At 38.4% G+C, this 27,035-nt stretch overlaps 2 protein-coding genes and 1 long non-coding RNA gene across 3 annotated transcripts; 1 reads left to right on the plus strand and 2 right to left on the minus strand.

Moving 5' to 3' along the window:
* The first annotated feature begins 1,767 nt into the window (after positions 1–1,767).
* On the plus strand, positions 1,768–3,678 carry LOC149040360 (uncharacterized). The gene is made up of 2 exons (XR_016179742.1): positions 1,768–2,059; positions 2,806–3,678. It is a non-coding gene; the product is annotated as an uncharacterized LOC149040360 (long non-coding RNA).
* A 13,053-nt stretch (positions 3,679–16,731) lies between these two features.
* Positions 16,732–19,979, minus strand: LOC149040361 (uncharacterized). Its single transcript, XM_089182336.1, has 2 exons — positions 19,246–19,979; positions 16,732–18,972 (listed from the first exon to the last, which is right to left on the minus strand). The coding sequence occupies exons 1-2, from the start codon at positions 19,574–19,576 to the stop codon at positions 17,402–17,404; spliced, it is 1,902 nt and encodes a 633-aa protein (XP_089038462.1). The 5' UTR covers positions 19,577–19,979; the 3' UTR covers positions 16,732–17,401.
* Positions 16,732–26,157, minus strand: LOC149040362 (methionine--tRNA ligase, cytoplasmic-like). Its single transcript, XM_089183097.1, has 8 exons — positions 25,944–26,157; positions 23,729–23,852; positions 23,407–23,538; positions 22,981–23,085; positions 22,429–22,540; positions 21,475–21,546; positions 19,972–20,687; positions 16,732–16,762 (listed from the first exon to the last, which is right to left on the minus strand). The coding sequence occupies exons 1-7, from the start codon at positions 26,155–26,157 to the stop codon at positions 20,547–20,549; spliced, it is 900 nt and encodes a 299-aa protein (XP_089039223.1). The 3' UTR covers positions 16,732–16,762; positions 19,972–20,546.
* Between the last annotated feature and the right edge of the window lie 878 nt (positions 26,158–27,035).

Consider the following 27,035-nt stretch of genomic DNA (forward strand, 5'->3'; position numbering starts at 1 on the left):
TTCTGCACACCCGGTGGGAATCTCGTTCCTGGAGGCTACGCTCCCCTGATCCCACGCAGGGTATCCCTGAGTTTTGAGTAACCGCTAGGTCCCAAAACGCTATAAGTGAATGAAGTAGGAGACTGGGGCAAGTAACATGGCATCAGTATTTTATATATCGTGAACTGAAAATATTTGCTTGCAGACGTTAGAAAATTGTCATCCAAAGTTAATTCTCGCACTTGAGGTTGTGGTTGGTGAAGAAGAGTGTTCATTTGTTGTGAAGTATCATGGAAAGAGCGATCAGTCAGCAGTTTCAAGTGAGTTGCTTCGCGAATAAACAGTCCATCCGATCGTTCTGAGACACGAACAGAAGGAGAATCTTTTCACTTGTGGGGATTTTGCGTTAAAGAAAATGACCGAAACCTTGTACTTTTCGATTAGCTGTGAGTAATCATAACTGTCTGACTTGTTTACCTTGAGTGGGTGTGCGTGTGGGTGTGTGTGTGGGTGTGGGAAATTTCCCTATTGCTTCAGTGACCCTAGAAATGTAACATCACAAATTTACTACGAGTTACAAGTCAGTACCTTGGCAGCAGTGAATCTCTGGAAGACGAAAACTCTTTGAGTAAATAACTGACTTAATTTTTTAGCTTTGTGTATTAAAAATATCTTGATTTCTTCATTTTTCAGTTGGAAACTTCTTGTGATGCTGTGCAACACCAAACTAATTTATATGGCACAGTGAAAGAACCACCAGTTTAAATATTCTTCCCTTGGAGTTAAATAATTGGAGGTGATTGATGGCAACCACAGAAGAGCAGCCATGCAGGCTATGCAGACAGAAGATCCAGATGATATCAAGTACAAGTACATGGTGGTCATTTTGTTTACAGGTTAGTTAAACCTGTTAGTTTTATATCTGTACAGGAGATTTTGTTATGAAATACAAAGCAACATTTTGTTTATTTATTTATTTATGTATTTACTCAGTTATTTTAATCAATATTTTTACTTTCACACTCTTTTGTAACCCTTCAAAGTTGTTAAGCTTTACATCTGATCAAAAAAGTAGAGATCATTTTACAGAGATGCAGAAGAAAGACGTGCCAAAAAACTTTATTCTCTTGACCTTCTAACCCCTAAGAGTGACTAGCATCTAATTTCTCCTTACAATATCACCCTTGAATGAAAAGGTTAGGTCATGAGAATAATGGAAATGGTCACCAACAAGATAAGCTGTGGATTATGAAACAAATTCTCCTCATCAGCACCCCAGGGAATGTATAGGGAACAGTATGGAGAATATGCATACTGATGTTAGGGTGGAAGGGGTTAATTTGTAATACAACCAATTTATATAGCCAGAGTGTAATTAATCATTTCTGTTATATTTTGTAATGTTATGCTGTGCCATTTGATTTTGAAAGATGAATTTAGGGTACAGAAGACAACTGAATAGAGGCATTACTGTAGTTCAGTTATAAATTCAAAGGTGAACTTAATCAACTTATATTGATAAGGGGTAAGTTATAAAAGCATCTAATACTGCCTTCTTTTGTAGGTAACCTTACTCAGCAGGCTAGAGGAGCCAGCCTCCTGCTGACATTAGAATGAGTATTCCTGACATACCAAAAATTTGACATAGGAGTCCAGACAAGCAGCATCTCTCAGTCCAAAAAGTTGCTTTCTGCTTCAGCCAAGCATTATTGCATCCAAGTTCAAGTGCCTAAGGGGACTGGACACTAAACGGTTAGCAGAGCTAGTAAGTAAGTAAAGTAAGAGCTAGCAAGTAAACTCTTTACTTAAAGAGGATAGCACTTAATAGCCAAAAGGTTAATAAACTTGTGGCCCTCATACAAATGACTTATGATAATATAAATATAGATATCACTATGTAAAAATAGATACGTTATTATAGAAATAGAGACAGATATGCCAAGGCAGATATGTGGCCTGAACACAAGACTTAAGATGACTTACTACTTAATTGTTGCAAGAGAAAGAGATGAGCTCCCTACACAAACTCTGGAGGAATGTGTCCTGGCAGAGAAGGCCTGGAGTAGAATGTCTGCCAAAGGTAACTCTTTATTTGCGATTGTAATTCAGTTTTGAAACTTTCCAATTTCCGTTTTGTGTTAAGTCCTTAACCCTTGAACTCCCAAGATCTCATTAGTAATTCTCCTTACTGTCTGCTATACAGTTCTTGTGATGTTAGTTTGGGGTATTTGGTATTGGATCACCTTATAATCCCCTAATTGATATATTTCTTTATTTTCATCACTTGTATTGATATTGTAAGGAGAAATTCAGTCTTGGTCTCTCATGGGAGTTAAAGGTTTATTAGGAATAAGGAGCAGGGCTCAGTATGGCATGATATATTCTTTGAATGTTTAAATTTTTGGTGAACAGCTGGGGTTGGACAGACGGACGTCGTCTAAAAGACTTATGTCATTTTTGTTGGCCCATCATCAAAAAGTGCCATGCACCAATTGGTTCGTGGCTGACAATGAGGCGGACTTTATGCAGCACGTCATGAAGCTTTCGTGCCTCCAAGAGGGATTATATTAGAGTTTGGAAACTCATATATTCAAGTTATGTATTTTCTGTGCCATAGTGCGGTTACTGAATTCCTGAAGGAATTGAGACATAGCTAGTAAGTCAGTTATCTCCAGTTAAAACAACTTTTAGGAATGTCAATGGGTAATAACTGGTTTGTTTCTTGTTTTTATGTGTTTCAGTAAATTCCTGCCTAAAACCATCCGTTCAACTTAACATAAATTCGTTATCCGTATTTGATAACGAGAGGCCTGTTTCTTGTTTTAGGAGAGAAGCTGTAGCCGTGAGCCGTTTGTCATGTGAGGGATCAGGGTCCAAAGATAACGACGGGTATACATATTTCCTAGCAAGATCGGATGGAGATTTATGATCACTTCGTCGAAAGAATTGTTTAAGTGAAAGTTTTGAATTTATCAATATATCTTTAGGGTTTCAATGGGGTTAACCGTTAGCCGTAAAAAGGCCAACAAATTTAGACGTCATGCAAAAAGATTGACACATTTTTATCGTCCGTTCTTTGGGAAGAAATTTAACGTGAGCCGTAAAATGGGAAAAAATGTAACGGTTAGCCGTAGAAGCCATTACTCTATTGAGACACTTACCAAAGAATGTTTGATACTTTTTTTGCACACATGAATATCAGAAGAGTATGACAAAGACACTCGCACGGACCCACTTTAGCGTAAAATGTTTGTAATTATTTCGTAGAAGTGATTGAGTACTTAATGGAAATTTCCACGTATCCGCGTTTAAATTGTTCAAGAATGTTTGAAACTATTTTTTTACGCGTAAATGAGTATTACATGGATATTCCCATGTAACCGTTTTGGTTAGAAATATTTGATACTATTTTGTATACGGGAAGGAGTATTACGTGGAAAATTTCCATAGATCATTTTAGTGAGGCGCTATCACATTGAAATCGTAAAAGTATATTACAAAGAAATTTCCATGTACCCGCGTTTAAATTGTTCAAAAATGTTTGAAGCAACTTTTTAGTACGGGTAAATGAGTATTACATGGATATTTCTATGTCCCCGTTTTGGTCAAGAATGTTTGAAAATACTATTTTTAACGCGTAAATGAGTATTACATGAATATTTCCATGAACCCGTTTTGATTAAAAAATTTTTGATACTGTTTTGTGTACGTGAATGAGCATTATGTGTACATGGAAAATTCCATGGACTCGTTTTAGCCAAGGGTGTTTGAAACGATTTTTTACGCGTAAATGGTATTACATGGAAATTACCATGGATCTTTTTGGTGAGGCACTATTATATTGAGATCGTAAATACCGCTGACAAGTTTTCCTCTCTCAAAAATTCATCGACTTTTTAATACCTTAGTTGACCATTTGAAAGGTGTATGTGCTGCAATTTGCGCAAGTTATCTTAATATTAGAGAGCAGTTCACCACCTATAACTGGAAAAGTGGACGCTACCACACTCATTTTTTGCTGTTAAGCAACAGGTTTTGAAAGAACAGGTTTTTTGAAACAAGCTGAAATAAACATAATACGTGATGGTCGATTGAATCACTGAAATCGTTGATTGAGCCTCAAGTCTTCGTTCATGGTCTGCCGATTGGTGACTTTTACAGTTTTTTGCTCTTACATAATCAATTATACCATAGTAAAGTTTGATTGTTTTTTCAGATTTGTTACTTCAGAAAATCTGTACTTAAAAAATTACGTGTTTCGGGGAAATAACACGATGAAGGAAATTTTGGGCCATATTATACTGTTCAAGAGAGTGTCTTTCTGCAACAGAGGTAACAGTCAAAAGGAAGTTTTATTGTCAGAGATGAAACAGCTGCTCTTTAATCAAATCGTACTTAACAGTGAAATAGTCAAAATAGGTGATTATCGATCAGTGGCACACTTTGATCTTTTTCAAGTAGTTGAGGTAACTTTTCGCCCCGTTACAAAAAACTGCACTGTCACCAGTGGACACCGAAAGAAAGGCCGGTATTGTTCTAGCCATTGGCTTCCTCGGCCGTTAAATGAAACGTTCACATCTCTTTGCCTCCATTGGCACAGGGCTTTGAGGACAGCATTTTACGTAATATTTCGGTCACACGTCTTCTGTGCATGCTTTCTGCTTATATTTGTTCAAAACTTTGAGCAAACTTCGTTTGAATCTGTAGACAGGGTTTGTTTTGCGTCATTACAAGTTATGGAGGGTACATTCTTGTTTTAACATAAGCTGAAATGAAGTTGACATTAAGTTTCGTGGTTACAAGTAGATCGTAGGTGAACTCAACTGACAGGGATAGATTAAAGGTATCGTCGGACTGTGTTTCTGTCGTAAAAATTCAGTTTTGGTAGGATTGCTTGCTCACCACTGGAGGAAGAAAAGAAAGTTTTTTTACATCAATTTTGCAGAAGGGGCTTGGCGAAATCGTCATTTACATTTGAACCTTTTGTCGATCGGGACCCGAAGAGTCTCAGTGTTCGAGATCGTCTTTGCTTTGTATCTTTTCCTTTGATGTCTTCGTCCCAAGCGTGTCTGTCGCTCAACTCAAAATTGACCTTATATTTCCTGAACACCATTCCTTTTTTCTTTTTGGGAAACTCTTTTGCGGCACCGTCTTCCGGGTCTTGCACTTCTTCGCTTTGAGGGTTGCCACAAGAGATCTCACAATTCTCTTTGACGATATCCAAGTCGCTGAAATCGAAGAAAGTATTTCTTTCCAAGAAATAAGTACCCTTTAGGTTTTCAACTTTGTTTTTCTTCAAAGGGTGCGCTCTGACCCAATTATTTGCTCTCTGAACTGTGTTCATCCACAGGCCGTGAAGAAAGAGCTGGAAAAGGAGCGACGCCCTGTGTAAATCATCCGCCATGCTCATTCGTTTTACTCAGTGCTGAATCCGTCGTGCATGCGTAACAAACGTATTTTCATGACGTACCAGCAAATAAACGATTTACTGCGCGTGCATGTATGGGCCTCGCGCTGAAAAGAGGAATTCCAGTCTCGAGTATCTCTTTAAGCAATAGACCGCACTTTCTTTCCGTTTGTCATCGTAATAGCCCACGCAAGATGTTTTGAGAACACGAGAAAAGTTTTTAAATCAGACGTAAGCCAAAGGTAAGTGATTTTAAAAGATTTTCGAGTGTTTACAGACACTGTCCATTTCCAAACTCCTTTATTTCACGGGAAAGTCATAACCCAGGTACTTGAATTTATGTGCTCGTCAGCTAATGAGCAGATAGTTCAAAACATGAAACAATTTACGACTACAGTGCGATTGAAACAGCAGTAAAAAGCAGAGCTAGACGAGAGGAAAACATTAGACCCTCGACGGCGCTCAAATCCCCCCGTGTCTCCACCCCCCGAATGCACAAACCGGACGCGGATGTCTCCCCCTAATGCCACGAGGCTTGATTGTTTCTACTGGCTCAACTGGATGTTAAAGGGACTCGAAGTGACACTAACGTAGTTGTAAGGCTCCAGGGACAATATTTTAATCCTTTTATTATTTTTGTCATAATGTGTGCGAACGACTTGACTGTAGTGAAAGGAATGTCAGTTATTAAATCTTTTCTCTGTCTCACTGAGCATCTTCTCTTAAAGGCGACCATAGGATGGAGGTACCAGAGAGATCTTTATCAACGTATTGGAAATGGCACTAAAAAAAAGAATCTAGGTACAGCCAAATGTGGACAACTTTACCTTTATTGAACCTAATCTGTAAACAAATATTTTTTTTTTGTCAAAGATATTATTACTGACATGAACTATAGGACGGTTTTTGAAAATTTGTGTCAAATCATTTGCACTGCATTTAAGTTAATGTGTTATAATGAAAATTACTCTGCAGAAATTTTGAATCGGTTCATCCAATTCATATTTCCTCTGGGATTTTGCTTCACTGCTTAAAGCCATCTCTTTAGTTTTCGTCCCTTTCTTCACGGAGTAGACGTACTTTTTCCTGAAAATAATCAAAAGCGTGAACGTAAATCGTAATTGTGCTTGTAATAAGTAAAAGAAATCGCATGATGCGGATGGATTTCATAATCTACTGACCCGAGTGTTGTTTATGAAGTTAAATAACACCAAGTAATAGTAGTTATCGTAACAGTAGTAACACTCACCGTGGAGCAATCTGAAAAAATCTTTTAACATAACAGTGAACTCAGACCACAAGAAAGATTCACGGGCAGTTCTAATGATACTTTATTCTTTAAAAGGGGTCCTCCAGCATACTTACCGTATTTACCCGTGTATAATGCGTGCCTGTGTATAATACGCACCCTAATTTTTGACCTCTTTTTTCCGAAAAAAAAGATTTCATGACAAATACCAAGAATTAAAACTTCCATTTTTTCACTTAATTAACAAGAGCTGGGAATTCATCAATAATATGTTTACAACAATTTCTAACTAGTTGCTACTACAAATATCGAACGCACCGAACACCTATTTACAAGCTTTTCTATTCAGTAACAGTCAAACGTTTTATTAATGTTGTAACTTGAAGTCCTTACTAATATACCTAAATTCACAACTTGAATTATTATCATAACAGCCGTTCATAAACATTATTTCTACTCACAGTACTGTTGGAAGCTTGAATATAATTACTGCATTGCAATTGCGTGATTTAAGTAAAATGTTCAGTGTCTTTAAACCGACTCAGTCCAATTCGAATAGGTTTTCGATGACTGAATCCTCAAGTTCATCAGTGATCTCAGTTGAATTGTAAACCAATTCATCTTGTGATCCATTCGAATTGTTTGTGATCCCACACTTCGAATTCAGAGAGAGGCAGCGATCATTACTGGGATACCAGTGGTAGCCCAGTCATAAAATGCCTTTGTTTTTTTGTCTTTTTTTTTTTTTTTTTTTTCCTCCGCCACAAAATGGAAAAATTGCGCAATAGTACCCAGAGGTCATTGAGCCCTCAATACCATGACAACTAACTGTGATCCAATGAGGTGTTCACATACTGATCACGCGTGTTATCCCTCAACTCCATGACAACTAACTGTGATCCAATGAGGTGTTCACATGCTGATCACGCGTGTTATCTTGATGATGATTGACGTTGTCATCTACAGACAGGGCCGGGTCACATGACAAACACGAGATTTTGCTTGTAAAACTCTTAGGTCAGTTGTTTTGTATTTCAACGTATTTGGATTGCGATCTCCTGGAGCATTATAGCGCAAACGCGCAAAATACTTACAGACGCATATACAAGTCGTATTAATCGCGGCTAATCCACACTGAAAGATGTTATTGAGCGGTAATTTTGGAACGGATTGACTCGCGAACGCTTGAAAGCCATGAAAGCCTTGAATGCCTTGTATGCTAAGTATGCCAATGTCTTAGTTGAAAAATGTTCACTTGTTGTAAAAAGCAAAATCTGAAATCTGAAACCAAACTGCATATACTCTATGCAATCTATTGAACAACGCTACTACTGTGAGACTGAAGAACATAGCTATAAGGGATGCAAACTGCTTGTGAAGAAAGACGACATGTTGGATTCACTTGATGGCAAGGAACGTAGCTACGATAACAGTACGAATGGTATTAATTTCACGATCAGAAAGGTGAATCTTACGTTTGTTTTCATTGTAGTTGTATGGATATTCTTTTTTAATAAATACGTGATCCAAAACCCTGTGTTTTTTTGTGTATAATGTTGTTATGTTAAATATTGTTTACGCAATTGTCTTGTCACAAGCGGCCCAAGCTCACGTCTCGAAAAAAAGCCTACGATTAATTTATGAACGCGTCACGCGTTGTGTGACTCGGTGTTAAGTTACGAGAGGAACTGCACGTTATAAGGAATAGTACAGGGAACGAAGTATGGTCGATTTACAACGATACATATTTCGAAATATGAACATTTTTCTCGTAAAGTCAATAAAAATTACTCATACCCTGTGTATCCGTTGTATTTTCTGGCGATTTCTGCCGTTTTAAGCTTGCTTTACCATCACTGTTGTTCACATCATCTACTTTTATTACGTTGATAAAATCTGTACAGACATCACACCAACCAACTCGCGCGCAAAGTAATAAGACTATATTGAAGGTTTGAAATAATATTGCGATCGATTTTTATCAAGAAATGGGCCAGGAATATTCCTCAATACTGCAAATAATCGTGAAGGCGGATCGCAGAAAAGCGATTGCGTGACGCTCGGTAAGCTGTAAGATGACATGTTATTATATACCTGACGTAAAAAATCTTCAGATTCTTAGTCTGCATTTTGTACCCACTCTGCAGTCTGCAGTCTATATTTTGTATCCGGTCTGCAGTCTGCTGTCTGCATTTTGTACTAACAGGTATCTGTGACACCAATACAGTTTATTTTTGGTTACATTTATTCGCAAAACACACATAATCTACCACAAAATACCTGTGAGTGAGGTAATTTGACATTTTCGTTCTTTCCCACATTAATATTCTTCTCTCCTTTTGTAAGAATGTAGACATCACTCACAATGTTTCAAGTAATCCACCCACCCTACAAAAAAGTAACTCTTGCATGCATACCATGCCTATGTTTTGAAATACGTCTATGCCCTTGGCCAGACTTGAGCGCACTATTTCAGTATACTAGTCCGACACCCGTAGTATCACTACACTTGATTCCAAGGATCCAGTACCATCCAGGTATCCCAGTTACCCTGCTCACAGGGTCTAGTTTCTGATGGAATGCCTTCCTACGCTTGTGAAATATACGAACAGATCAGTTCCTCCGAAGCCTTTTTTTGTCGTCCAGTAAGTTCGTGAATTCCATCAGCCATCCACTCCTTTCGGACTCCATCTCTAAATGGTTTGTTCAAAGATACATCGAGCGACTGGAGAAGGGAAGTTCGCGTTTGAAGGAAGTGTTCACAGTATCTGTCATGTGAGCTTCAAATGAGTCGTAAACAAGCAAGCTCTTTCTCCTCCCCAGGCCACCGATCCGTGCACTTTTACTTTCTTTGTTGCGTTTTTAACGTATGCAAATTAGGACGTGCTTGACAAACAATAGAATCCGTGTATAATACGCACCGCGATTTTGATGCTTGTTTTTATGGAAAAAAAAGTGCGCATTATACACGGGTAAATACGGTACTCGGAAAACATTTCATTCAGCCTTAAGGCACTTTTCAACTACACGTGTAGTTTAGCAATGTGGTTTTCTCTTCTTTTCGTAAGACTGACCCAACCCAGACTTGTAACCATCTGTTCGGTAGACAAATGTGCAGTATTCAAGACTATTCTACCACCTCGTCTTTGTAGGCATTCTAGGTATTCTAGGCCTTTTTCATTCCTTCTACCACTGGAAAACAGCACCACACTAATCCAAAATTGGACTAAAAACGAAATTGGTTAAAACAACTTTTAAAATGCGAGTGGGTAATAACTAGTTTTTTTCTTGTTTTTATGCGTTTCAGTAAGTTCCTGCCTAAACCATCCGCTCAAAGGAACGTAAACTTGTTATCCTTATATGATAACGAGAAGTCTGTTTCTGGTTTTGAGAGAGAAGCTGTAGCCCTGAGCCGTTCGGCATGCGAGGGATCAGGGTCCAAAGATAACAATGAGTGGATTAATTTTCTAACAAGACGAGTTGTACTGAATTGAGATTTATGGTCACTTCGTCTAGAAAAATTTTTTAAGTGAAAGTTTTGAATACATAAATATATCATGAGGATTTCAATGAGGATAACCGTTAGCCGTAAAAAGGCAAACAAATTTAGCCGTCAGGCATAAAGATTGACATATTTTGACGGTAGCCGCAAAATGGAAAAAAATTGTAACCGTTAGCCGTAAAAGCTATTACCCTATTGAGACACTTATCAAACAATGTTTGACACTTTCTTGCACACATGAATACCAATAGAGTATAACACAGACACTTCCGCGGACCCAGTTTAGCCTAAAATGTTTGTAATTATTTCGTAGACTTGATTGAGTATTTCATGGAAATTTCCATGGCCCTGTTTTTGACAAGAATATTCTCTGATATTTTGAAAACTTGAATGACTATAACATGGAAATTTCCATAAACCTGTTTTGGAAAAGAATTCCTTACGCGCTTTTTTTTTTTTTCTCAAGAGTCAGTATTACAGAGAAAATTCAATACACCCATTTTAGCCGAAAAAAGGTGGTTTTTTTTCTTTTTTGCATGAAAGAGTATTACATAGATATTTCCATGTATCCGTTTTGGTTAGAGATGTTTGATACTGTTTAGTATACGTGAATGAGTATTACATGGAAATTTCCATGGATCGTTTTAGTGAGGCGCTATCACATTGAAATCGTAAAAGTATACTACATACAAATTTCCATGTAACCGCGTTTAAATTGTACAAGAATGTTTGAAGCTACTTTTTGCACGCGTAAATGAGTATTAGTTACATGGATATTTCCAAGTATCCGTTTTGATTAAGAATGTTTGATCATCAAACATTGGCCAAAACACTCTTGGCCAAGAGTGTTAAACTCTATTTTTTTAACGTGTAAATGGCTATTACATGGAAATTTCCCGTTTAATTTGTTCAATAATGATTCATATTATTTTGTATGCGTGGAAAAGTATTACATGGAAAGTACTATGGATCTTTTTGGTGTGGCATTATTATATTGAGATCGTAAATACTGCTGACAAGTTTTCCTCTATCAAAAACTCGTCGACTTTTTTAATAGCTTAGTGGACCATTTGAGAGATATATGTGTTGCTGTTTGCGCGAGTTATCATAATATTAGAGCGCCAATCACCACCTATAACTGGAAAAGTAGACGCTACCACACTCATCTTTTAGTGTTAAGCAACAGGTTGACTGAAAAAATGAAAATGTTTTGAATAAAATGAAATAAACACAATTCGTGATAGCCGATCGAATCATTGAAATTGTTGATTGAGCCTTAAGTCTTGGTTGATAGTCTCTCGATTGGTGACTTTTACGGTTTTTTGCTTTTACATTATCAATTATACCATACCAAAGTTTGACTTTCTTCTAGATTTAATACTTCAGAAAATCTGTTCTTGATAAATTACGTGTTTTGGGGAAATAACACGATGAAGGAAACTTTGGGCCATATTATATTGTTCAAGAGAGTGTGTTTACTGCAACAGAGGTAACAGTCAAAAGAAGTTTCAATGTCAGAGATGAAACACCTGGCCTTAAGTCAAATCTTAGTTAACAGTGAAAAAGTCATAATATGTAATTATCGATCAGTGGCACACTTTGATCTTTTTCAAGTACTTGAGGTAACTTTTCGCCCAGTTACAAAAAACTGCACTGTCACTAGTGGACACCGAAAGTAAGACCGGTATTGTTCTAGCCTTTGGCTTCCTCGGCTCTTAAATGAAACGTTAACAGCTCTTTGCCTCCATTGGCACAGGGCTTTGAGGACAGCATTTTACTTAATATTTCGGTCACACGTCTTCAATGCATACTTTCTGCTTTTATTTGTTCAAAACTTTGTTCAAACTTCATTTGAATCTGTAGACAGGGTTTGTTTTGCGTCATTACAAGTTACATTCATGGAGGGTATCATAAGCTGAAATGAAGTTGACTTTAAGTTTCGCGGTTACAAGTAGATCGTAGGTGAACTCAACAGGGATGGATTAAAGGTATCGTGGGACTGTGTTTCTGGTCGTAAAAATTCAGTTTTGGTGGGATTGCTTGCTTACCACTGGAGGAAGAGAAGAAAGCTTGTTTACATCAATTTTGCAGAAGGGGCTTGGTGAAATCGTCATTTACATTTGAACCTTTTGTCGATCGGGGCCCGAAGAGTCTCAGTGTTCGAGATCGTCTTTGCTTTGTATCTTTTCCTTTGATGTCTTCGTCCCAAGCGTGTCTGTCATTCACCTCAAAATTGACCTTATATTTCCTGAACATCATTCCTTTTTTCTTTTTGGGAAACTCTTTTGCGCCACCGTCTTTCGGGTCTTGCACTCCTTTGCTTTGAGGGTAAGAAAGTATTTCTTTCCGAGAAGTAAGTACCCTTTAGGTTTTCAACTTTGTTTTTCTTCAAAGGGTGAGCTCTGATCCAATTATTTGCTCTCTGAACTGTGTTCATCCACAGGCCGTGAAGAAAGAGCTGGAAAAGGAGCGACGCTCTGTGTAAATCATCAGCCATGCTCATTCGTTTTACTCAGTGCTGAATCCGTCTTGCATGCGTAACAAACGTATTTTCATGACGTACCAGCACATAAACGATTTACTGCGCGTGCATGTATGGGCCCCGCGCTGAAAAGAGGAATTCCAGTCTCGAGTATCTCTTTAAGCAATAGACCGCACTTTCTTTCCGTTTGCCATTGTAATTACCCACGCAAGATGTTTTGAGAACACGAGAAAAGTTAGTAAACCAGGCGCAAGCCAAAGGTAAGTGATTTTAAAAGATTTTCGAGTGTTCACAGACACTGTCCACATCCAAACTCCTTTATTTCACGAGAAAGTCATAAAACAGGTACTTGAATTTATGTACTCGTCAGCTAATGAGCAGATAGTTCAAAAGATGAAACAATTACCAAGAACAGTGAGATTGAAACAAATAAAAAGCTAGACAAGAGGAAAACATTAGAGCCTCGACGGCGCTCAAATCCACCCGTGTCTCCACCCCCCGAATGTATCAACCGGACGCGGATGTCTCCGCCTAATACCACGAGGCTTGATTGTTTCTACTGGCTCAACTGGATATAAAGGGACGCGAAGTCACACTAACGTAGCTGTAAGGCTCCAGGGACAATATTTTAATCCTTTTATTATTTTGTTCATAATGTCTACGAACGACTTGACTGCAGCGAAAGGAGTGTCAGTTATTAAGGATTGTCAGTTATTAAGTCTTTCCTCTGTCTCACTGATTTTGTTTTGTTCCAGTCACGGTTTGCGGTGAACAGTGTCACATCAGCCGACTATGGCCGGCCTTTCCGAATAGCTGCCTTGGTGGCTGAACTAGACGCCGGCTTCAGACTTTTGAACCTTAAAAATGACTCTCTTAGAAAACATTTGATGGACTCAAATAAGATCTGAAGAAAATCGAGGAAGTCGTGTATGATCTGACCATTAGGGGACTCAAACCGTCTTTAGAAGAGACGGGTCGACAACAAATTTCCGACAACAAAGCCGGGTTAGATGTAGGATCTCCCCCGGGCGAGATTTGTTTGCTTTGGTGGAGAGTTGTGATCTTCTCAGTCTGTTTTGTTCGATAAGTACCGCACACGAATTATTTAAAAGGGATGAAGGCTACCATTGGCGTTTGGATATTTGGGAATGATCTGCAATGGAGTGCAAATTGTCCAAGCAAAGAAGGCCGACTTGGATATTGGGTTAATTGAAATTCATCCAGAAAGCAAAAACTGTGTCTTCAGTTTGTCTCTGTTTTCAATCCCCGTCGTTTGTAATTTCAAATTTGTTGGGAACCGTTCTCGATATTGTGAAAGTAATTAGTCGGTATTTAAGAGTTGAAGCGAACAGCTGGTAAACTTGTCCAGAATGAATCAAAGTTCTAATGAATGGATAAGACGATTGGACAGAGAAGAAAAAAGTTTGGATGAAATAATCGGTAATAAATTAGAGCAAAGAAATTAGACAGAAATTTGTATTGTTGATTAGCATTTGAGGCTGCTTGGCGTTTCTCAGAGGTGACTATCGTCGACTCATAAACGAGGGGAATGTACAAGACTACGCGGCTGATACATTGGGGTGTACAAACCATGAAAAGGCGGCCCTATCTTTGTATTAAAATGAATTTAACTCTTCATCTAGTGCATACTATTTCTTTTCTTTCAATTCAATTTTAGGATTGTTCATCAAACATTTCCCCCTTCCCTTTAAAAGTTAAAACGCATTGTTTTTCTTAATCTCTCATGACCAAATTTCTGGTCCTAACTCTAACTTGCTACAACAATTTCTCTGGTAGCCTAAACTTTTGATTTTTCAACAGTGCACCTATTGCCCAGCATAAGTAGCAGCCTATTAATCCGAATAATTTAGGGCCGTAATTACGCCAACATTCTGTGATCAGCGCATGATCTGTACCTTCGGAAGCCTGCTTGCTGGTCTCTCAGTTTTGGGTCCATTTCGTTCTTTAATCTCCCTAGAATGATTCTGTTAAAGACCTTTCCAGGCACGGAGAGAAGTGCTATTCCTCTGTAGTTGGAGCAGTTGCTGATGTCTCCTTTCCTTTGTAACTTGACAAGATATCCCTCCTTCCAGTCTGTAGGTACTTTTTCCTCTTCCCGGATCTTCTCAAACAAGGGGTATAGGATTTCCTCTATGCCCTCAGTGCTTTTGCTGGTATTCCGTCGGGTCCTGAAGCTTTTGCGTTTCTCAGAAGCTTGAAAGGCGTCTTAACCTCCTCTTTGGTTGGCTTTCTGCAGTCTATTGGAAGGTTGTATTCTGCTGGCTGAATGTGCGGAATGTTTTACTAGACTTGGTCTGTTGAGTAACTCCTCGAAATAATCTGCCCATCTGTTGAGCTGCTGTTTTTATTTATGTTTTTTCACTGGTGTCTCTGGGTGCCCATACTTGCCAGACAATTTCTTGGTGGTTCGTTGAGTCTTTCATGTTTCCACCAGCTGCTGCATCGTCTACTTCCTCTGCTAGTCCTACTACGTAGCTGCGTTTTGAAAAGATGGGCTATGGAAATTAAAGAACGAGGATCCACCGAAACATTTTCCTTTCTGCAATGATAGCAGTGATTTATTGGGCTTCGAAGCAAGCTTTGAAACAGTTTTTGATAAGTATCTGTCATGATCTGACACCTGTTAATTAGAGAGCGTTATGGTAGAAAAGTGCATGGACGCTAAACATCAGTGCTCGACCGACGTGGCAAACAAACTCGAGCTGAATGACTAGGACAAAGATTTTTTTCTTCGGAAAAGTCAATGATCTACGGGAAAATTTTATTCGCTTCCTTCGACGATCACTATTTTCACTCAGTTTTAAATGGCGAGGAAAGTCCTTGTAAGTAAATTCAATGAGTGGTTTGAACTTAAGATCGCTGTTTGCCGTAATCTGGATTATGGCAGGTGTAAAAATCTTGTCCTTCTTGTACCGAAAACATGTAGTCGAGCGAGCTACTTTTACTAGACACGAGAATATTTCGCACGGCTTTTACTTTGTTTGTGTGCTTGTTCAGGTTTTTTTCTTTCTTGGTTTCTGTTTTGCAATTTACGATATAAATGTCCAAATCCTGTTTACTTGCAACGACTTAACTCGAAACCTCGCTCAACTTTTTACACCCAACAAACTGTTTTGTAGAATTCAGCAATTCAATAATTGAAAAAAAAAAAAAACGTTGAATAATTTGAGGAGAGGTGCAAAAACCCACAATTGTCCTTATCCTGCTGTCTGGCTTTGCCTCTTCTTCACAATGAACAATGAAACCCAACTTGACGCGGGGATTATAGCAAAACCTTTCATTGCTGCATCTGGGCAAAATAGTGGAGCAATGAGTTTCACTCTGTGGGGATGACAACGAACGGGTTGATAATGCGGAAATAGAATTCCGCGAACGAAGAACTGAAGTTGTCAAAAACAGGAACAAAAAATGTCGTCGTTGGACACAAACGGTAGTCGTGGGGCCACAGATTTCAACTGTGGTGGTATATGGATCGTTGGAAAGCAACCAGCCGATGTATTAGTGAGGCTGATTTTGACTGATATTATAATTTACTTTACAACAGTAGACTGTGTATTAAGCGCTTAGCCGAATACATAGGAGAGAGGAAAAGTGGGAGTCAGGTTGTTCCACTAACAGTCTTTTCTTAAAGTTTTATAGGATATAGCATGTAAATTCGAATTTGGATGTAATTTCATCCTGTGAAATGACAATGGCTAAGGTCTTATCGTTTGTAGTACGGTTTGGTCACCAACCACTTGTCACTTATCCCAAGGTTTATACTCGGTACTGGGCCGTGGGCCTTCATCAGGGCGGATAACGCTAACCAACGGATAAATCGCTATCCAGCGGTTAAGCGTTAACAAAACGTACTTCGCTGTACACTGGATACAGATTTATCTAGTGGTTAGTGTAAGCCACCCTTTGAGCAACCGAGGCCAAGTGTGTTTGTCAAAATACCACGTTTTGCTGAGGGCGGATGACTTGAGTCACTCTATAGTCCTAGATTGGCGTGCGTATGCTGCTGTAAATGACTTTCAAATAGTTTGTCTCAAACTTTTGCTGATTAAAACTCGAATGTTTTAGGTTTAAGGTTACAAAAGATCACAGCATTCAAATTTTCAAATTTTTTTTTAATCAGCTCTTAAGGTGGGACTTAACCTAAAAAAGACCCCTTTTTTCAATGACTTGTCACATCCACAGTTTTTAGTTAAACCATATAAAACCATATATCACTGAAAAGCTAATGAATCACAGATTTCAGTTTTTTCAATTATTTCTGCACACAGTTTATTTGTAACCTGATACCAGCAAAATATTGTTACCCCATACTGTGCACAACCCACATGTACTCTAGAAAAGAAATCTTGATATGGAATGCAGCTAGCTCTGATTTGTTTTTATAACTATATAGTATATAGGCTAATCATGGGGATGAGCATAGAGTTTTAAAAAATATAAAAAACTTTGGTTCCAGCCTCCAGTTAAAGTAAAGCAAAATTTTTGGGGTGAATTTCCACCACAATTTTCTTTGTAACTTTTGACAAAGTAAAGCTACAGAAAAACCCTTTGCTCATTCCCAGACACTCTTTGAAAGCAATAAACATTGAAAATTTCAAGTCAATTGGTTAAATCCTCTATGAGATATGTTTTCTAGAATGCGCAAAATGCACATTTTGAGAAAAGTGCGATTAAAGTTAAAAAGCTAAAACGAAGATTGTCTGCACAAATTTGCATGGCTATGAACTATCCAATATCATAGCAAATGTTTCTTTTAGTCACTTAGAAGCCTCCAGGTTCATAGGTATCACCATCAGCCTCCCGTAGGGCATCTTCTCTGCGTGTGCGCCTCATTTGCTCTCCTTGCCGGCGCTTCTTTTCTTTAGCAGAGGTCTGAAGGTCCGATTTTCTCAACCGCCTCTTGTCCTTTTCTTCTGAGGCCTTCTGAGTGTACTCCCCTGCTGGAATTACCAGTCTCTGCATTATTCTTGCTCTGCTGGCAGCTCCACTATGAAAATGGCACACAGTAGAAGCAACTGCACATCTAATCACCTTGGCACCATGATGCTTGTGTTTTGGGCAGCGTGCCCACACCAGTCCGTTGATGCATTCATTGCGATTTTGGGTGGCGCCACGCACACACCTTTGGAGCAGCTTAGTTTCACTAAGTGTGATGAATGTTGGCTTCAGCAGTTCAAAGAACACTTCAGGCAAACAGTCACCTGCTTCATAAGTATTTGTTCCAGTAGCACAATCTTGTTGCCATTTACACCAGGAATCCTCACCAACAGGGCAGAAGCGATGTTGTTTAGCAGCATCTTGTGACTGGACACTGTGATGGAGGATGGCAATGATATTTTTCTTCATGGTGTAAACAACAACATCAACCTCTCTTTCTGTTAGGTTTGCTTTAGTTAGGGTGTTTTGTCTAATGGCTAGACCATAGTACTTCTGAAGGCGTTTAATGCGGCTCTCAGTCAGTCGGCCCCGTCCTCCAATGGGTTTGCCATCTGCAAGTTTACCTTTGGTTCTTGCTTTAAGATTAAGTAGGTGCTTGCCCATGCGTTTTTGCACGTGCCCAACACAATCCAGTTTTTCCACCTTGCAGTCATCGCCATATATATTCTCCACAGTATTGAATGCCTTACTGTCTCCGTCAGAAACCATCCATTTATACCTTATTTTATGCAGTTCCACAGATCTACTCCAAACAACTATGGCACCCTCAGCTTCCATTGCAGGTGAGCTTCCATTAAAATTAATGTCACACTCATTGGAAGCAAGATGCTCAATCTGCCATGCTTCGAACTCCCCGTCAGTTTGACACTGAGACCTTTTCATGGTACATTTCCGGCATTCTTTTGAAAGGACATGATAGTCAAGAACCTCTCCAGTGTCTACAGATATAACAAAAACAACTCCAGTCAGAGAGGTAAACCCCCTTTTCGCCCATGTACCATCAAACGAAACGGCTGCATCGACTACATCATCATTGACTTCATCTCCACTTTCCTTCAGGATGTACTCGCGAACTCTTATCCCTGCCTGTGTCATTTCATCTTTGGCTTCAGCTTCTAAAGCCTCAAGTATTGTGTCTACTTGTCTGTAATAAGCAGGTAGTGATAGACATGGCATGTTCATGATGCTGCAAAAGGTTACTAGCCCTTCATAGCCACCTCCTGTCTCCAGAGAATGATAGACTGCACGACGATTTACGTCAAAAGATTGCCCTTTCTTTGTTATTGTATCTGATGTTTTCAATGGTGTAGCTTCAAGGCAGGAGCTACACTCCACAGAGAGGTCTGCCATTAGCCCATTTCTCCCAGAAGAATTCTCCTTCAGAGTTAAACTCCCTAGAACATAATAACAGTATACACTAAAGTTATTTTGTGCATTCTCATACATGTATATGAGTCACAAAATTTATTCACCACATACCACACAACAGACAGTTACAACTGTAATTTTTAATAAATGAAAACAATAAAGATAGTACTGAAGAGAAGTAAAAAAACATTCTTAGAGAAAAAAATGGAAACTGCACACTGTTACTAGCATATGCTACGAGACATGAACAGTAAAGAAAAGGTTAAAAGTAAAACAGATGTTCACTTATGTTTTCTCACCTTCCTCGCACACATGTGCTTCAGACAACGTGGCATATAATTTCTTGAGGTCTACAAGTCTGTATCCCTCTCCCTGAAAATCATTTACATCAGAAATCTTTGATGAACTATCTGGTGAATCTTCTGGTCTCATTTTGAGTCTCGAAGCACTGATGGAAGCACTTTCGGCATCTGACAGAGCCTCATCACACGAGGAACTCGATGCTGAGTTTGTGACTTCTCTATCCGCACGCGGCATTTTCTTCGCTTTCCTTGCGTATCTCTGCACTCCAGTAAAAGGCTTTCCTTTCCGCTTTCTTCTATATACAGTATTCTTCTTCCCTCCTGGCATTTTAGACAAAAACTTCGCTGATATAAAACTCGAATCTCGCTCTCACAGTATCTCCACAGTTGAAAACACGCCAGCTTTCAATCCCACGCCACCTCCGACTAGCTATACTTCATGTAAGGGGTCATATAGCTTCCTCTTGAAAATACTGAGGAAATTCTAGGAATTGGATGGACTTTCGGGCTTCAAATTGGAGCAAGACTGAAAGATGCTACGTTGCGTTGCCATGGTAACCAAAAATATTTTTTTACTAGCTTGCAGAAAACTTATCGTAGGCAACAAAATAAAGCAAATTAGTCTTAAAAACTCATGTCATGGCTTTCTTCTATGCCTGAAGTTTCAGATTTCTCCAAAAACAAAAATTGCATTTTGTAGTCAAATTTTAGGTTAAGTCCCACCTTAAGGTAATTATTCCATTCATATGCATTTGAGCTACCAAGTTTACTGCTTAATTCAAGAAACAAACTGATTTCGCAATATTTTAGCAATAAGATGGCAGGTTGACAAAATTGAGTTCATTGATACTGATTGGACATTAGACGCCTGGTAATCTGACGTTGATAAGAGATTAAGTGAGAACCCTTTATCATATCCGAGCTTTTGAAATACTGAGCAGTATTGGGTCAGTGGTACCATTGAATGCTTTGGCTAGGCTACCTTTTTAACTCTTCTTCTTCAAATGAGAAGCTAAACAATTTCACGATAACATTTAAAAGACTAAAAGTAAAATGGAAAATATATTTGAAATCACAAACGAAGAAAAAATGTCGCTCGAAAATGCTTTATACTAGACAGTATATTACTCTGATTTCTGCTAAGTTTAGGTTCTGTTAAATTCTGTGCTTACTTCTATTTATTTTGCAATGTAAAATAGCAAAAAAGTTTTCGTAATTCATTCAAACCAGAAACTGGGAAAGCTTGGGAGATGCGTGCATCCAAGGCACGAACAATCCACTCGGCGGTTAGCGGGTGTCTACTTTTTCCCCTCCTCTTTTCCCTTAGTAGCGTCTTTTGGTTTGTTGTGTGAAGCTGGTTGCTTCTGTTTGTTCCCACCGTATTTTGCGCGGAACTGATCCGCGACAGAGGCATCGATCTTGTGGAAGAGTGGTTTGGGCTAAAAGAATAGACAAAATTAACTTGCAAGTCTTTTCTTAGTAAATGTTGCAGCAACGGTGTTACTTTTTAAGATATTTTAGGTTAAACTTCTCGTAGTTATGGTCCTCGACCCACAAGCCAATAACTAATTTATAGAACGTTCAATTACCAGTCTTTCTATTGGATTAAAGGATTTACTTTTGATTGGTCGAAAATTACGTGAAAGTGTAAAGAGTATTGATGAGTTGCATACAAATGACATCAACATTGATTATAGTAATAGTGAGTTATGGTGATGATACATTTAGCGATACGATGACAATGATAACGGTGATGAAGAGGAAACTAAACAAGGGTATGCATGGAAAGAGCTGCTCTCTTTCGGTCCGCAGCTTGGCCTGTAAGTTCAGCCTTGTCTCTACTTCTCGCTTGTTAACAAGTTTTTAACCCTTAAACTCTCAGACCAAATTTGTAATTCTCCTTACTGTCAACCATACAGTTCTTACAGTGTTAGTTCAGAGAATGTAGTATTGGATCAACTAATTTTACCCAAATTGATATTTTTATTTATTCTCATCACTTGTCTGCTTGATATTGTATTGATATTGTAAGGAGAAATTCTGTCTTGGTCACTCATGGGAGTTAAAGGGTTAAGATAATGAACACTTATTTCCTCTGCTATCTGAAAAGTCCCGTCGGTCTGTTGTTATCAGGCCCTTCAAGTGAAAGGTAGCGGCAGATACAACCTTGCAAGGAAGTATTTTCTTTTGCATCTCCTCTTATCTCTCTTATTTACTCGCTCTTACCGTTCCAATCTTGTGACCAGTCTCCAGATAAGGAATAAAGTTGTCCAACACCACACTGCCTTCGTCGGTGACCTATCAAACAAAGGAAGACTTGTGTTTGAAGTCTTTTCAATTAAAAGAGGGGAAAACAATTCTTACAAAACTCTTTAACCACCCACACTTGTCCTTTTTAATGAGTTTTTCATAATAGGGGTACCAGGACGCTTTAAGGCTGCGAGCGAGGATTTGGAGCTGCTACTTTAGCCCTGCAATAAGATGCGTTCTCAGGCTTAATGTGTAATTTCCGGTCTGATTGACTCCGTGACTTTGTTGAGAAACTCTACCAACCTCACTTTGAATAAAAACAATGAAAAATTTAAGAAATAGCCGATCCTACAAGTTTCTCCCGCCAAAGGCAATAAGTAGAGAGAAAGTGTCTCTGCATAAGTTAAATCTTTTTTCAAATCTGACCGAATGCCGTTTCCTAGAGAGATTCATCTTGGAACTTAATGGTTTGGAAGATCATATGATTATATGATGGCTACGCATTTTCTCAGTTATATCGTTATTGATAATGCAAAAACATTCAAAGAATACAACAGATTAAGCCGAACAGCTTAACTTTAAGCGGAGCAATAACCAACATGTCGAGCCCTTTTTATTAAATTTATATTTCAATCGGTTTTTTAAAGTTACCACAATCGTGATAAATTCCAAATTGTATCGCATGCCAAACAGACCTTCCTGTAAGGGAGGTAAGTGTTCTAAAGAGACCGAGGTGCGTCGGTGGGAGAGAATAACAGGATGATTCAGTATTATCAACTAAGTTGATAATGTAAATTTGGTCATCGTCAAGAGTTTCAAAGCTGTCGTTTCGAGCGTTAGATATTTGTCAGAGAGATAAAAGGGTAATTTAGTAATATCAACTGAGTTGATAACGTAAATTGGCAACCCGAAAGAGTTTGTAAGACCTACCTGTAACTGGCGTTGAATCTCTTCACTGACCCCGGGCATGAAGGGATGAACGAGAACAGACAGCAGCCAGGAAAGGTTGGCTGTGATCCCTATGACTGTACCTGCACGTGATCTAAATGATAAAAAAAGATCAACGACTTGTGTTATTAAAGGCACGAACAATTTCCTGTGGGACTATCTAAATCATTATGACAGGTTAATCTTTTTACTCATGGGCACGAAAAAACGGTTTGAACCCAGTCAGAACCCGTTTGTTAGGAGAAATACTTAGAGTTACTCAAAACCTTATCTGTTATTTGTAAGGTTTCCTGTTTCTGGTCAACTAAGCGTGTTAAAGCTAAGAAACTTAAACCTGACTGAACACCTATTCGTTTAGGGGACAAAGGTATCGAGTAATCGTTTGCTTTAAAATATACCAAAAGTTGATCTAGGATAAAAGCTCAAAGGATTTCGACGTACCAGGCCCTAAATCTGGTGCGAGACTAAAAAGAAACTTTTCCTGACCATTGGTTTTAGGCGAATTCTTTGTTATTTAATATTGAGCATGTGTACCTTTCTGATTCGTTGCCCTTGACGAGAACCCAAGGTTGGTTGGACTGTATGTACTGATTACCAAGCTTGGATATGTTCAGCACGTCTTTTAAACCTTCTCGAAGCCTGAAATATAATCGCGACATTGTAAGACAAGAGATTGTTTATTCTCACGGAGACATTTTCATCCCAGGATAGTGGCAATATTTGAAATATGTTTAAACGACCAAGGAATCGCTTGTTGCAACAGACTTCAAAAATTGAGAAGATAATACACTGCAGCCGGGTTAAAAAGCTAAGGGAAAGATTAACTCAAATGTGGCAATAACTATGTACTACGTTAATTACTGCAATACATATGTTACCTTAAGAGGGACGCTTTCAAACAATGAACCGCTTATTGAAAAATTCATCTTCAGTAAATTTCTTCAGAACTAAATAGATTACCTAATTTTCTCAAGATTATCGATATACGTCTTCAACTCTTTGTTGATAAGTGCGATGAACTTCTTGTCATCGTCTGTCAATTCCATGGCTGGTATAGAACCATCAAAGTTGTTCTGGACAAACATCAAGGCGCTGAAAAAAAGGAAGAATTTATCGATCACTAACATGTCTTCGGGTGTTATAAATATCTTCATATGGTTACGGACGATCCTAAAAATGGAAAAGATTTTTTACTTTAAAAAAAAAACTTGAATCACCAACAAAAATAAGTGCTGAGCTAAGGAACAATAAAGTTTTTAAAACTACAGCGATGAGAACATACCGGTTGATGAAGTTGCCAAAGTTGTTGAGCAATTCAGTGTTGTTGCGTGCAACGAAATCCGACCAACTGAAAGCACTATCCTGTTTAGAAAAGAAAAACGAGTATATTAGAATGATGACAGAAACTATGACGGAAAAACGTAACTGGAACAATACCTAAACGCCTCTCAAAAGTTCGCGTTTAAGACAGTTGCTACCGCAATGTTGTTGATTTTCCATTGCTTTAGGAACGTTCCAACGGCTTTTCGACGATCAAAATGTTGGGCTATGTTAGAAACGGTTAAGTTTAAAATGATGGATGGCTATGTTTCTTTTTCTAAAGAGAGACCAAGTGCCTCACCTGGCTCTCGGGTAATATAGATTTCCGCGTTCCCTTTACCTGTCGTTCTACTTGAATTAAAAACTTTCTTTTTCACACCGTTGACTAAAAGTGATTTGTTATTCTGCATACGTAAAGCCTAATTTCGCGGTATGGCGATACGGCCCAGCTGCAAGTGAATCTCGTTGATCGTCAGCTCTAAGCATTTTCATTTTGGTTTGGGGTGTACGGAGTGTCTTGAAATCTCCCTCGCTGTTCACCCAGCTTGGTACGGGCAGTAGAAGAGAGTTTTATACTAAATTAAATATAAACTGTAGTTCTTCAAAATTACTAATATTACTTTACATTCGATTCGTGTCTTCTTGTCACATTTTTGTTTTGTAGCACTTTGTCAATTAGTGTTTCACTGTTTCTTCCAGGTAGCTCTGCATTATGCGGTGCACTTAAGTAACTTTTTGGTTTCAGCTTAAACAAATGCAACGCAGGATTTCCAAGAATTTAGGGTTTATAGTCAAAACATCGAGGAAGAAATTTAAACCTGAATAAAAAGTTGCCTCTAGAAATTTGCTACAACGAAATGCAAAAGCAGACTGGCTGTACGGCTGTTCTATGTACCTGGTACGTGTAAATATAAGATAATTTTATACTAAATTAAATATAAACTGTAGTTCGTCAAAATTCCTAACATCACTTTACATTCGATTCGCGTCTTCTTCGCCCATCTTTTTTGTAGTACTTTGTCAATTAGTGTCTTACTGTTTCATCTTGGTAGCTCTGCATTATGCAGTGCCCTTAAGTAAGTTTGTTGTTTCAGTTTAAGCAGACGAAACTGAAACGAAGGGTTTCCAAGAATTTAGGCTTTAGAGTCAAACACCGAAACAGAGAGATGTATACGTAATTTGAAAGCTAAGTCATAATCTACGTTTGACCAAATCCACATAAATAATTAAATAGACTAATCACGAAGTTTCTTGGAAATCTTGAACACCTGTTCTATGATGCGTCAGACTCTTGCATCATCCCTTCCCTGGAAAGGGAGGGTGAAGACTGCTATTAGTTTGAAAAAAACCAAGATCAAGTCGAGGAAGAAATTTAGACCTGAATAAATAGTTTCCTTTAGAAATTTGCTACAACGAAATGCAAAAGCAGACTGGCTGTACGGCTGTTTTACGTATCTGGTGCGTGTAATATAAGAGAGTTTTATGCTAAATTAAATATAAACTGTAGTTCGTCAAAATTCCTAACATCACTTTATATTCGATTCGTGTCTTCTTTGCCCATTTTTTTTTGTAGCACTTTGTCATTTAGTGTCTCACCGTTTCATCTTGGTAGCTCTGCATTATGCAGTGCACTTAAGTTAGTTTGTGGTTTCAGATTAAGCAGAAGAAACCAAAACGCAGGGTTTCCAAGAATTTAGGCTTTAGAGTCAAAACATCGATGTAACAAGAGGATTTGTTTCTTAGAAATTAGAGTCTAATCATATCATTCTTGATTCTTGGTATTTGTATGCGTAATTTGAAAGCTAATTCATTATCTACATTTGACCAAATCCACATGAAGAATTAAATAGACCAATCACGAGGTTTCTTGGAAATCTTGAACACCTGTACTATGATGCGTCAGACTCTTGCATCATCCCTTCCTTGGGGGGGGGGGGTGGGGTGGGGAGGCGTTGTAATTTAAAAAACCAAGATTAAGTTGAGGAAGAAATTTAGACCTGAACAAATAATAGAATTACCTCTAGAAATTTGCTACAGAAAATGTAAATTCTAACTGGCTTTTATCCTAAACTCCAGTAGACCAGAATCGTCAAATCATTGTTACTATTTGTACACGAAGCATTGGCTAAAATTCTGGTTTCACTTCTCGACTAGCAGTGTAAGAAAATAGCTGATACCTTCATTCGTGATGTACAACTGTATCGTCATTGAAACATCCGCCAGATTTTTTGCTGCTAAAATACGAAGCAAGGATGGATTCCCTGGGTCGCTATAGAGCTTCATAGCTTCACCGATTTGAGATGACGATAGCTTGCGACAGCTTAGACGTGTTATGAATGTCGCTGTTCGAAGAAAAGCGAGAGAACTGACTCCACCAAAAACTGGAGACATCTGGTGAAACCAGTTTTTCGTGAATTAAATAAACCAGACTGAAGATTTGATGAAGACTGGAACGAGTTTCTGCGGCCACACACCAAAATAGGTCGGGTTCACAAAAACTCCATTGCGCATCGAAACAAGAAAACTAAAAAAGCATCTTTCAGGACCATATTTATGACCTCTAACATTAGTGCATGCCTACTTTCATTTTTTCCCTCTCCTCTTACGATTAACTTTATGATGTAAAATGGCTTCATGGTTGGTGAAAATATTGTTCGATCAAAGAAGATACAAAATTAGATTTTTGATATTGGATGGATCCTCATATTGACATTGATTGTTTTTTTCATGCTTGGAACCCAGTTTTAGGAAGTAGATAGGCGCTGTGTTTAGGGATCGTTATAACCCTGTCTGATTTCTTCCCAGATATAGTCTCCAAAGATGTAGTTTTGTATCATCTCTTTTGGAAAACCACCTCGTACTAGTTATTCTCCTTCTCAACTTTCTCAATAACTTTTTAAGGTCTGCAGGGAAATGCAAACTTTGCTCAACTCAGATCACAGTAATTCGGTATACGATGTGGGGTATTTCATAGCCTTTGGGTATCTCCTGCGATAGTACTTTGTAACAAATAGAGCAGTGCTTAGCCTCGCTCTTGATATCCATCTAACTTTACTTAGGTTTTTAATACTTTTTTTTATTCACTCAATAGTTACTTTTAGTAGACTGTGGTGAACTATGAGCTGTGAATCTTAGAAATTTGGTAAATAGTCTTCCCATAACCATACCAACTCGTCACCCTTCACCGAAATTCAGGTGATAGATCCGTGATTACCGTCACGAATATGGGACAAGGTTCTTACCAAAATTGATGTATGTGAAGAAATGGA

The sequence above is a fragment of the Pocillopora damicornis genome, chromosome 9 (assembly GCF_964200805.1).
Source record: "Pocillopora damicornis chromosome 9, jaPocDami1.2, whole genome shotgun sequence".
Taxonomy (NCBI): Eukaryota; Metazoa; Cnidaria; class Anthozoa; order Scleractinia; family Pocilloporidae; genus Pocillopora; species Pocillopora damicornis.